Source organism: Notechis scutatus, chromosome 1 (genome assembly GCF_049901735.1).
Source record: "Notechis scutatus isolate UNSWTSFEM ecotype Mainland chromosome 1, rNotScu1.2, whole genome shotgun sequence".
In the NCBI taxonomy this organism is placed as follows: domain Eukaryota; kingdom Metazoa; phylum Chordata; class Lepidosauria; order Squamata; family Elapidae; genus Notechis; species Notechis scutatus.
Window position 1 is genome coordinate 163,839,510 of NC_142009.1, and position 13,513 is coordinate 163,853,022.

The 13,513-nt window shown below is 37.8% G+C and overlaps 1 protein-coding gene across 36 annotated transcripts in view; it reads left to right on the forward strand.

The window, feature by feature from the left end:
- Positions 1-13,513, forward strand: part of LRRFIP1 (LRR binding FLII interacting protein 1) — a 98,783-nt gene that overhangs the window by 32,831 nt on the left and 52,439 nt on the right. For 15 of the 36 annotated variants that reach the window (XM_087949401.1, XM_087949403.1, XM_087949404.1 and 12 more), the window contains 4 exons: positions 219-266; positions 5,510-5,551; positions 6,584-6,634; positions 9,392-9,424. In XM_087949401.1, coding sequence (XP_087805527.1) covers positions 219-266; positions 5,510-5,551; positions 6,584-6,634; positions 9,392-9,424 — 174 coding nt within the window. The remainder of the gene's footprint in view (positions 1-218; positions 267-5,509; positions 5,552-6,583; positions 6,635-9,391; positions 9,425-13,513) is intronic. The other 21 variants (XM_087949374.1, XM_087949381.1, XM_087949388.1 and 18 more) reach the window with 5 other exon arrangements.

The window sequence follows — 13,513 nt, forward strand, 5'->3', positions numbered from 1 at the left end:
TGTGAAAAGAAACAAGCTCTGATTTCAAGGTCTGCCATTTCCTTTTAAATTTGGTACATTAACATTGTATTACATTTGATTAAACAAAACAAAATATTTTTTTATCAGTGCAAAATCTCTGGAGCTGATATGTCTATATCGTGTGTATGTATGTGTGTGTGTGTGTTTCTGTGTGTATTTTCAGTACTTCTCATCTTTCCTTCCTCTTCTGTTCATAGAAATACTACGGTCTGTGTACAAAGTTTTCTGACATCGAACAGTGGATGGTAGGCTTTGTTAAAAAATCCAGTATTTTCAAATATTTATATTTCTGAACTTTAATAATTATTACTGAGGCTGATGGTTTGGAGGAATGCTGACATTTAGAAACAATTTAATAAAAAAAAACATCTTTAAGTTTTCTAGTAATATTGCTGAAAAATGTCTATCCTAACAGTTACTGAGATTATTACTGAGAGGATCTAACCACATAGTATTTATTTATAGCTTTGCCAAATTATTCCTCATTTGATTTCTTGTACTGTTGATTAAGAAATGAGAAAAATTTGTGTAGATTCTTTCTAACTGAACAGGTCAAATGAGAGAAAAATAAATTCGGTGAGACTGAAACGATGTTTTAAATATGGACAACTCAGGACACATTCAGCGACTAGTTTTTAAAAACCTTGGATGTATCTAATAATAATATGTTAGAAATTTTACTGAGGGATGGGACTATCCTCTGGGGCTCTAGATAGGGACTTTCAGGAGGAATTGTATAACTTTCTCACTGTCAGAGCAAACATATTACATAGTTGTCCCACAAAGTACAAAAATGGACTGTCTCATATTATTTGTAACTCTTTACAATTAACAACATTAAACAAAGCAATTAAAAGCAGAAGAAATAGAGGAAAAGTAAGATAATCCACCTTTATAACCAAATCCATTATATATGGCCCTGGAAGCATGCCTCCATGAGCAAGAGCTGTGATCTTGACTGGGAACATTTTCCTATATGAAATGCTAAATCATGCTTTTAACTATAAAAATCTTATGTCATAATAAGGTTGTACATGCTTTAGCAGTATTTGATATGAGGCATTTTGGTGATTATTTGAGCATCTGTCCAAACCTCTCACTGATAAGATCACAACTTTTTTTCCATGTGGGCTTGAAAAAGATCAAATTAATTCTGCTTTAATGAACAGCAGGAAGGTGCTATGCTCATTCGAACTCAAAGCACTTCTTCTCAATCATTTTTGAAGCATACACTATCCTACTTCCTGTCAAGGTTAAAAAAATTCAGGCACTTTATAAAAATCAAATCATGGACCCATTGCTTATTTCCGTTTTATGCTAGCTCTTTTCCTTGAAATAAATTAAGACATAATGGGAAAGAAATCCTTGGATCTAAGAAATGTACAATTAAATATGAGTAGGAGAAAATATTCTATTGGTTAAACGATATAATGAAAATTGAGTAAATGAGGATATGCTTAAAGACATATGAATACCTGCTCTATGTTTGATCATCTTCAGCAATAGCAGCAGTTTTTAATAGCAAATAACAAGTCTTGCCAAGGACTCCTTTCATATTATGATGCAAATATTCCATATAGGAAAACTTCATTTCGATAAAAAGTAAAGTAAATTAACAATCTGAAGAAACTGTTTAATGTGAACACAAGATAAATTTGGCAGATCATTTCTTGTTAAAAATCTACTTTCCTATCCAGTCTTCTGCAGCTGACATTCTTCCTAATCTCTCTCAAACAAGAATGTAGAAAAAAGGTGGAAGTTGTCCCAAATGGCCATATTGAAAGATAGCCTCTTGAAGAAGTCACTATCCCTTATACATCTTGAATGCAGCTTCTTATCTCTTTCCAAACAACTTGAAAAAGCCAAAGATGCAAAATCACATTTGTCAGAGCTCATTTCATAGACATCCCTACTCATCTAATAACAGATGACCCCAAGATTTCACTTCCTGGATTCTGATCAGAAAAAAGAAGTCACAGTGATGCAAATGTGGTTAATGTGATTTTTCACTTCCCAACTGAGTGTTGCTGTGTCACTAGATAATGTATCTGTTTGTTGTTTTAGTTGTTTCTCCTCTAATTTTTTTTTTTTTACTATTTTAAAATTTTATTTCTCCTGCATTTTTTGGAGGTCCAGGGTACCAACATATATAATAATGACCAATAAGTGGAAGTCTATATTAAAGGATATCCTCAAAATACATTTCAACTGATAAAAATAACAGCTAGATCAGGTATATGGCCTGAGATGACCTGGGACAACCCAGGTTTTAATGACCATCAAATCCTGAGCCAAACAATCCTTATCCCCAGGGCATGGAGATTTTACATCACTTACACCTCAATTGAGACCAAAATTTCTGTCACTAAGTGAAACATTTGTTGAATGAATTTTGCCCCATTTTACAACTTTTCTTGCCACAATTGTTAAGTTAGTAACATGATTGTTAAGTGAATCTGGCTTCTCCATTGACTTTCCTTGTAAGAAGTTTGCAAAGTTATCAAGTTATTCCTCATTTGATTTCTTATAGTGTAGGTTTAAAAAAATGAGATTTTTTTGAAGACATTTTCATTAACTGGACAGTTCAGATGTCCAGTTACTGAAAGCATCTGAATTTTGATCACATGACCATGGGGAATGCTGCAGTGTTCATAAGTATGAAAACAGTCATTAAGTTCCATTTTTCAGTGTCATTAACTTTGAATGGTCACTAAATTAACTGTTGTAAATCACAGATTATCTCTACTGATCTTTCATTTCAACAGCTTATTACTGCTTAAATTCAAACCAAAGTAATTTCCAAACCTCCAAAATGGTTTTGATCATATAGTTGTTTGGAGGGATATCCTAGTAAACATAAATATGAAATATTTTCAGAAAGTAATTGTTAAATTTTCAGCTATTCTGCTTTTACTTTTGTCCTCTGGGAAATTTCTGACTTTTGCATATGGAGTTGGCTGTTAAAGCTACCTAAGCTACAACAGTGTTTGTTACTTGTGTGGACAGGTAGCGGAGAGATCGATATATACTTCATATGTAGACTGCACGACCAGGAGATTCAAAACAAATGTATCAGTGTCTGAAACTGGAGCAGTTTGAATGTATACTTATATAATTTTTTTACCAGCATATGTGCTTACTGAATCTAGGACAGGAGTAATTGTTGAATATGGATAAAAGGTTTTTAATCCCGAAGCTTCTTTGTTCTTCTTGTTTTCAAGTGCAGTGTTGTTGAACACAACTTGATTTTATGCTTTTTATTATTAATTTATAGTGTTAATATACAAGGAGAAAAAGTAGATACGTTTTTGTTTCCTTTTTACTCTTTTTAAAATTTACCATAAGAATGTTTCAGCCCAGTATTTAAACCCTTTGTTATACATAGTTTGACATATAGAATTATTAATTATCAGTTTTTTTTTATTACATCAATCAAGTGACTTCATAGAGCAGAACTGTCAATGATTTCGGAATGTAAATCTGGGGAAGCGCTATCTTTCCAAAATCAGTGAAATGGTTACAGTTGTCCTCAGATGTTCAGTAAATCCATAATTATTTATATTGTGATAAAATTTAATTTTGATATATATTTCAAATGTACTTTTACACCTTTAATTCATATTCTGAAAATATCTTTTGTTAAATTAGTATCATCTTAAGATCAAAGATGAATATTCTTTTAATTTACTTGATCTATTAATATGGGATATCCCAACACTTCATTAGAGAGATGTTGCAAATAATTTTGATTAAGATTATTTGAATAAATTGCAGTTTTAGGCGATTTAAATGCCACTTGCAAAGCTCAAAAGATTTAACAACATAATTGATCAGAAAGATGAGCTAGCATTAATATTCCCATTAATATCCCATAAGTTCCACAACCAAAAGAGATTTACCTGCAATTTTCAACCTGAGATTATCACAGAGGATAAATTTGCAATGTGAATAAAGATCAAAATTATACTTCTACCGCTAAAATTATACTTCTCCATTATCTTCCAAATGGAGTCAAGCTTTTGTCATAGTACCAAAGAGGTCACATAATAACATTCTAATTGTACCTACACTAGATTATACTTCATTATCTGTGTTTCATTAAAAATATTTTAATAACTTCTCTTTTCCCATAAACAGTGAAATTTTTAATAATCTATGATTAAATTTATCTGGGATAAAACATTTGGTATATTTAGAATAATAAGATTTTTTCTTTTCTCTTTCTAGATATATGAATTATTTTAAGGATCAACTGAAAACTCAGCTGTTACACATTTTATGTAGAAACAACAGAGCTTATATGTATACTACCTTTAATTAAATAACCTATCACATAATAACATTTAATCTTTGGTATATAAAATAATTATCAATAATTCATAATATAGCATTGCCATATAAAAGCAGCCTGTATTCTACTTCAATCACTGTCATAGTTGAAGTAATCTCAATAAAGTTCAATGTTCAATAAAGCAAGCCCATTAATACCAAATTAAAAATAAAATGAGATAAAATGTATCCATGATGTATTCAATGATACACTTTTGAAGAGATAATTTTTTGTAAAAGCTGCAGAAAAGAAAATTAATAATAATAATAATAATAATAATAATAATAATAATAATAATAATAATAATAATAATAATAATAATAAGTCAAAATGAAGGAAATCTATATTTAGGCTTTACTTGCTTCAAATATTTCCCCTACAATTACAGTGGATATATAGAAAGTATACACCTCCCTGTTAAAAGGTTTTGCAAAGGTTTTGAGATAAAAAATCCCCAAGACTATACATCAAAGACCTTTACTGCATTCACATACATAAGATAGTTCAAAATTCATACATAAAAACATTAAAATTTTGTTGAATCTGTTTTATAAAAGTATTTTAATCCTGGAAAAATTGAGTTATCTCTTTTAGTCACTGGTAGTGTTCTTAGAGAATCAGTTTGATGTAGTTAAGGCATCAGACTAGGATCCTGAAGACTCTGGGTTCTGGACTTGCCTTAGCCACAAAACCAGTTGGTGACTTTGGGCTAGCCACTTTCTCTCAGTCCTAGGAAGCAGGAAAGGGCAAATGACTTCTGAAAAGTTTGCAAAGAAAACTGCAGGGACTTGTCCAGGCATTGCTGAGCATCAACATTGACTCAAAGGCAACCTCCATGTTCCTAGAGAATGATCTGATACAGCTATATTACATTTATTTAAATAATTCAGTTACAAGTTGAACAACAGAAAGTAATTCGGGAAGGAGCAAATCTGATATGGAACTAAAACAAAAATTAAATTCTTACTATGAAGGATTTAAGTTTCCATAACCTCTAATATAAAAGATTGTAATGTTTTCTATATGTGAGAATTGGATTTAATTGGGGTAGAAATTCTATTTCATAAAAGATTCTGTGCTGTCTTGTCATGCTGCTATAACATTCTGTGGTAGAATCTCAAACAACTTCCCTCTTTTCCTTTTTTTCGCATTTGGTAGGAAGACAATGAGCATTATTCCCATAAATCCAGAAATGCCTCGGTTAGTATTATTTGTTTTGTATAAGAAATACTTATTTTAAAATGAATAATATTGAACCATATTTGTCGTCTTTGAAAAATAATTAAAGCAATTACTTCTTTTGAATTTAAGAAAATGAGGAGCAAGATAGGACCACCTAGGTTCTTGCACAAATTTCCTCTAGTTTTCATGGTTAAATTTGCATTGTGGAACAGCTACAGCCTGCAAATGAATGATACTTTACCATTAAGAAAAAAGTGCTGTGAATCCAAGCTTAAATTCTATGCAATGAGCATAGTTGTTGAAAGCACTACATATAATGCTAATGATGGTGAAGGGATTGTGCAAAAGAAAATATATACAGTTTGGATGTACACTCTCAGATATGGCTAAAATTGTTGCACATGTTTACTAATACTAATAATTAACAAGAGCTTTGGTAGGTAATATACATTTCCTTTAGCCTTAGTTCGAGGTTTTTTTAGTTTCTTGTAAAAAACATGGTGAATGAATGATTGCTTAAATAGTTTTCTAAAGTTTGTTTTACTTTAAATGGAGATAGGATGTTCAGGACTCAAATTGTGTAATTATTTGAGGACTTTTTGCATCATACTAACTCAGTGCAGGTAATCCTTGACTTAAAATCATTAATTTAGCAATTGTACAAAGTTATAGCAGTACTGAAAAAAGTGGCTTATGATGGGTCCTTGCATTTATGACTTGAAGCACCAACTCTGACAAATGATCAAAATTTGAGTGCTTGCAGCCAGCTTGTATTTACGTTCCATAGTCCTGGGGTCATGTGGTTGCCATTTTTGATTTGCCGCATTATATTGTCGTAATAAAAACTAAAGTCAATGGGGGAGGATAGATTTCCTTAATGTCCTGTGACTCAACAACTACGCTGATTCGCTTAACAACCATAACAAAAAAACTTCATAAAATCAGGTGCAACGCATTTAACAGCCTATAAATTGTGATTGTAAGTTGGCAAATAGCTGTATGTGAAAAATATCTCTTTTATTGGTGACTTTTTTGCTTACTTTTTCTTAGGTTTCAGATGAAGATGATCATGTTTCCGTGCATAGCCGTGGAAGCTTAAGGGTTAGTAATTAGACTAAATGAAACATTTTTATCATTGTTAAAGATTTCTCCCTTTTGGAAATTGTTCGCAGTTTGAGCATTGTCTTCAAACATGATGTTTAAGATAACCACTAATTTAATTTTTAAAACTGTGATTTTGTAGATATGATTTATGCATATTTCAGTCAAATGAGCAAAGGGAGGAAGAAGCAGAGTATAAGTACTTGCCTCTGCTCTCTCTTCAAGAAAGCAGAACTCTTGAAACAGGCATTTTTTCAAAAGGAAACTTTTATTGAGAGAAAGTGATAGCAAGTAAAGCAAGGCAGGATCTGAAGTTCCCGCTTAGAGTGGTTAGGTTAAATGTTGCTGAAAACCCCTCCCCTATGTCCAGTCCGAGGTGAGCCAAGCCACAGGTGTGAAGTTGTTATGAGAACTCAAGCTGAGAAGGTGATAAGAAGCTGTTCTTAAGCACCGCTTTGCCCATTCTTTCGGAGCTGAGACAAAACAGATGGCCCAAGGTCAACCCCTCACTCTCCCTTTCCCAAACAGGTACATCAAAGTGACAGAAGGACCAGAAACCGGAAAGGGGTTGTAAAGGGCAGGGGTGGGTTTCTACCGGTTCTGTCCACCTCTGTAGAACCGGTAGCTCTGAAGAGCAGCAGACATAGAACCGGTTCTATGTCTGCTGATGTTTTTGCCCACCCGCCTGCCTGGACTCTTACCTGACCTTTATTTCCTGCTTTTTCAACTTCAGTTGCCGTGTGAGGCACAGCTGCAATTAAAAAAGCAGGAAAAAAGTACTTTTTCAAAGGCTGCTTCTCGACATGCAGCGCTGCTTAGCTGTCCAGGAATCAGGCTGATGATGATTTACAGGCGCACGCACAGCGTGCAGGGAAGCACATCGTAAATCACCCAACCTCGTAAATCACCGAACCAGTAGTTAACTCTGTCGGATCCCACCCCTGGTAAAGGGGTATACAAGCCTCCCTCCCTGCTAGAATGGTAATGTCCCGATGGGGATCCAAGTGACACAGAGAATTGAATGTGGTTATTCAGTTGTAAACAACTCTTGTAAAGGAGAATTGAAAACTGAAAGTAAATGATGCTTTTAAACATTAAACATTACTGGTTCCAACATTGAATGTGTTACAATGTCAACCTAAAGGCAATACAGGTAGTCCTCAACTTGCCATAGTTGTTAAGTGAATCAGTGCAGTTAAGGGAGTCACAGCAGTCATTAAGTGAATACTTTTCTCCCATTGATTTTGCTTGGTGGACGCCAGCTGGACATAATCCTGGGAAACTGCAGCTGTTGTAAATGCCTGCCCAAATTATGATCACATGTCCATGAAAATCCTGTAATGGTCATGAGAGCGAGGATAGGTCATAAGTCACTTTTTTCCAGTGCCATTGTAACTTCCAATGGTCACAGAAACAAATGACAAGAAGATCCTCAAAACAAGTACGGCCTGGAAACAGTAAATGACCAGCCCACAGTGTTTCTGGTAGCCAAAATAGCGTGGGCCCCCCCCACGTAGCCTCCAAAAGTGGGTGCAGGAGGGCACGCAAGGCTGCTGTGCAGCCCGTTTTCAGCCTGGATAGCCTTCTGCAGCACTGCTGGCGAAAATGGGGAGCAGGGGTGTGTGTGCAACCCCCCATGTGACACGTTTTTGGCCTGGACAGCCTTCTGCAGCACTTCGTTAGCCAAAATGGGGCATGGGGACCCACACATGGCTGCTATGCAACCCGTTTTTGGCCTGGACGGCCTCTTGCAGCACTTCGTATGCTAAAATGGGGTGTGAGGTGAGGTGCTACCTGCAGCCCCCGCGTGGCTTGTTTTTGGCCTGGACAGCCTTCTGCAATACTTTGCTGGCCAAAATGGCACGGGGGGGGGGGGGCTGCATGCAGCTGTTGCGCAGCTCATTTTTGGCTTGGACGACCTGCAGTACTTTGCAGGCCAAAATCGGATGTGGGAGGGCAGCACAGCCCATTTTCAGCCTGGATGGCTTCCTTCAGCATTTTGCTGGTCAAAATGGAGTGCAGAGGGGCACGTGCAGCTGCTGCACAACCCATTTTTGACCTGGACGGCCTCCTGCAGAACTTTGCCACCCAAAATAAGGTGTGGAGGGGCCGCGCACAGCTCCTGTGCACCACGTTTTGGCTAGCAAAGTAGTATAGGAGGCTGGAAACGGGGTGGGGGGACGACACATGTTAATATTCAAGTCTATAGCCACTTATTGGATTGGTTGTGTAGATTTATTTTGTTAGTTATGTAGATTAATTTCAAGCTGACAGGTAAATGTTGTTATATCATGTTGACTTATTACCACAATTGGGACCAGAACTTCTGTTTCTAAGCTAGGCAGTTGTTAAGTTTACCTTAATTTTTTGCCACGGTTGTTAAGTAAATCACTGCAGTTGTTAAGTAAGGCACATGATTATGAAGAAAATCCGGTTTCCCCATTGACTTTGTTAGTTAGAAGCTGGTGGGGAAGTTTGAAATGGCAATCACATGACACTGGGATGCTGCAACTGTCACAAATTACATGCTGGTTGCCAAGCGTCTGAATTTTGATCAAGGGAGGGACAGTCATAAATGTGAGGACTGGCTGCACGTCATTTGAATGTCCAGTGCATTGGAATTTTAAATGGTTAGTAAGTTAACTGAATGGTTGTAAGTTGAGGACTACCTGTACTCAATATACTTTCAATTGAAGCTGTTCGTGGACTTGCCACCTTATTATCAAATTAAATGTTCTTTTTTCTTATTCACTCTAGGTTGAAGAAAGGTCTGAAAAAGACTTTGAGAAGGTAAGTAATATGTGGTAAGATTGAGTGTATATTAACATGTACTAGTTTATATTACAAACTAGCTGGATACCCGTGCTTCGCAATGAAACTTTGTGATCGGGCTATGCAGGAGCCTGGGCTTTCCTTCTTTCCCTTCCCATTCTCCTTTCCTATCCTCCTTTCCCTTCCTTCTTTCCTATCCTCCTTTCCCTTCCCTTCCTTTCCTTTCCTTTCTTTTCCTTTCCTTTCCTTTTCCTTTTCCCTTTCCTTTCCTTCTTTCCTTTCCTTTCCTTTCCTTTCCTTTTCCTTTTCCTTTTCCTTTTCCTTTCCTTTCCTTTCCTTCGTCCTTTCTTTTCCTTTCTCTGTTCCATTCCTTTCCATCTCTCCATCATCTATTTGTCTGTCTGTCTGTCTGTCTATATCTATCTTTCTATCTTTCTATCTTTCTTTCTTCTTTCTTTCTTTCTTTCTTTCTTTCTTTCTTTCTTTCTTTCTTTCTTTCTTTTCAGCAAAAGTGTTGTAAAATCCTCCAACTGTTGTTCCAAAGGTGGTTTTTTTTCCAGGAGACAACTGGACTTTCTGGGTTTTCTTTGAAGATGTTTTGCTTCTCATCCAAGGAGCTTCTTCAGCTCTGACTGGATGGTGGGTAATAAAATTACTACAACCTTTGATGCCAAAATAGCTTCCTGTTTGGAAGTGTAGTTTGCATCCTTTTAGAGAGTCATTGAGGCAACTTGGAGGTTGTCCTCAGGTCACCTGAGTGGTGCAAATGGCTGTGAAGTTACTAAGGTAACGAAATGTGAGGCAACTGGCAGTTGGAACAAAGTTCTTTTCAGGTGGGAAGGGCGAGTAGAACTCCTTAGCATCAGAGTGTGCTAATAATAATAATATACGAAATACTAATGCTCTGATGGTCATTTTGAAAAATCCTTTCTTAGTGAGCATCTAGAAGCCAAGATGAACATACTTGCCAAATTTCAAGTTTCAACCCCTGATGGGATTTTGGAGCGCAGTATGAAGTGCACCTGTTTGGAAAAGAGGTCAATGACACCCAAATCACTGTATTTTCTGAGCTTTCTAGCAGCCCCACTATAAAGATTTCTTTACAAGGTGCTCTGGGATTCGCCATTGGTTGTAAGAGACCAGGAGTTTTCCCTGGTTGCCTTTCTCCAAGGAGCACTTGGGGCAGCTATGAAATAGTGTTCAATGCCTTTCTTTAGGGAAGGCCACCGGAATTGATGCTTTACTAGATGGAGTGTTTTTACAATATTGAAACGCCCCATTTGTTTTGGAGTCATGGCTCCTTTGTAGGATTAGGGTACATTTGCTTTCAATCACATAGAGTGTATCCCCAACCCAGGCAAGACCATCAGGCATATTGTAGTTCGTTTGATGGTTTTTAACCATTCATATTCAGTCAAGGAGTCTTTTAGCACTATCAGTAAGTTGTCAACCATCTGTTGGGGGGGGGGAAGCTTTTTTTTCTGTGCTCTGGTGGCTGGCGGGGGCCACCAGCTGGTTAGAAGGGATAACTGGGCTTATGACTTCCCCTTTTGCGCTATTATATTGGGGTAATCACGAGAGGGTATCCACCAGAAAGTTTTTCTCTCCAGGAAGTATCGTAGTGTGAAGTTGAAGTGAGTGAAGTATTGGGCCCACCACACTTGCTTTGGGGACAGCTTACAAACTCTCTAGATTTTTATAATCTGTCCACACTTTGAAAGGGATTTACTGCCTTCTGGAAAGTGTCTCCAAGTAAGAGTTGCCCACCTCACTGAGTACACTTCTTTTTCCTAGACTGCACTCCCACACTCTCCCTTTAGTTAGAGGTGTAGGCATATGGTTATAGAGTATCCTGGACATTTTTCTGGAGCAGGATAGTCCCAACCATCATAGCACTAGCATCAGCTTGAATAACAAATGGGGTGTTTGAGGACAGGTTCAACAACGAATAAATATTTACGTTCTTTGAAAGCCATTTCCATGTTCTATTTAAGGGGCTGGCTTGGTTTGGGTTTCCCCTCTCCTTTTCATTTTAGGAGATTTGTAATGGGGAGTATTATTTGGGCAAAAGATGGGATGAATTGCCAAAAGGAATTGGCAAACCCAAGGAAATTTTGGAGCTATTTTCAGGTGTGCGGGATCCCCCATTCTAGTACTGCTTGTATCTTTTCTGGGTCCATCTCCACTCCCTCATGTGAAATATGATTCCCTAAAAAGTCAATTTTGTCTTTGTGGAATTCACACATGGAGAGTTTTGGTGCAGAGTTTGTTTAGCACTGCTCTGACCAGTCTCACATGTTCCTCTATAGTTTCAGTGTAAATTAGAATGTCATCTAGGTAAACTACATAGTGCTTATTCAGGACTTCATTAATGAATTGCATAGATACTGCAGGTGGTCCATGTAACCCAAAGGGCCGAACTTGGAATTGGAAGTACCCCAACAGGCAATTGAAGATTGTTTTCCACTTATCCCCCTCCTTAATATATATGCACTTCCCTCAGGTCTAGTTTGGTAAATATCTTTCCTTTGGCTAGGTGGACTACCTTGTCTTTCATCAGTAGCAAGGGGTAGACGTTCTCAATGCAGATTGCATTTAATATGTACCATACCTGGAGAGTTTGCAGTGTGCCTCAGGATAAGCAGGTGTAGAAGACTTCATTGTTTAGACCACCTTGAAAACTCTCAATCAGCATGTTTTAGAGCCAGTCTTTTAGTCTTCAGGCCAGGCTCCAGAACTCTTGAATATAGGTGGCAATAGGTCACCTCCCTTGCTTGATGCTTTTGATTTGGATTCTGGCCTTTTTTCTTGGCAAGTGTATCCTTGAACCGCTTCCTCAGGGCAGCCATGAACCTGTCGAAGTTGCATAGCTACACTGCATCATCATCCTGGAAGGTTAGCATCCACTCAGCTGCTTCTCCCTCCAGGGCCATGATATAATATTCTTGTATGTAGTTCCACAATTGGGTGAGGAGGAATGCCAGCTGTTTTGGGTTGCTGTTAAATTTCACCGCCAGAGCTGGTGGTCTCTTCTCTGGAAAGGGTCAGCCAAGAAGGAGGGGGTTGCTGGATCGGTTGGGTCACCCCTGGCTGCTGTGCTGGAGCTGGTGGAGCAATGGCCAGAGCTGCTACTGGTGCAGGTGCTGCCGCAGTCAGTTGAGCTTTGGTAGTGCTAGCCACTCTTAGGCATCTTGGGCCTTGACAACCTATTCCAATATGACCTCATGTGGGTTTGACTCAACCTCCACTGCTCTGCACTCCTTTTCAATGCATGGTGTTTTGTGGTGGCTTCTTCGACTCCCCTGGGTGAAAGTTAAGGGTGTTTCTTCCCACTCTTTCATCTTTCTGATCCCTATGGACCACCAGGGCTCTACTCCTTCCCCTAATTCGGAGTAGTTCCCATTGCTTCTAGGTCTTTTTTTTAAAAAAAAACAATTTTATTGATTTTTTATAAACAAACAAAACAAACAAGACATAAAAACATCAACTCTCTTCCATATATACATACAGTGTGTTGGTTGGTTCATCAGTTCATTGCTTCTAGGTCTTGAAGTGGCTTCTTTCCAGGTTTCTATCTCCTCCTCCTCCTCCTCCTCATTCTCATGAGTTGATATTCTGTACATAGTCCCCATGGTAGATGAAGGTTTCTGGTGGCTCATTATTGCAGATCTGCAATAATGTCAAGCCTATCCCAGCTTGGGCATTGTATTTAAGAAACAAAGACCCTCAACTCCATTTGTAGTGAAATGCACACTTTTACCAAAAACAAGTGTTTACAATGTAAGCAAAGCCAGGTCTAAGATTTCCTGCATAAACCTGGTGATTTTCCCTTCTCTCAGATTTTCCTCTTCCTTGATCATCTTGGTAGTGTCCAATAAGGTTCAAATTAGGTGTTTTGGTAACAGTTCTAAAGTTTAGTGCCTCTTTGGTGGGTGTTTGCATTCTGCCTCCAGGGCAATGTCCTTAGATCTTTCAACCATTCTCTCTGGTGGGCATTCTGTTTCCTGTCATCCCCTCTCCCTATATCCTCCTATCCCCCCCACCCCATTCTTTATGGCATGCTGCTATCAAAGCATGCAAGGCACACAAAGGACGGGACGCAGAGCA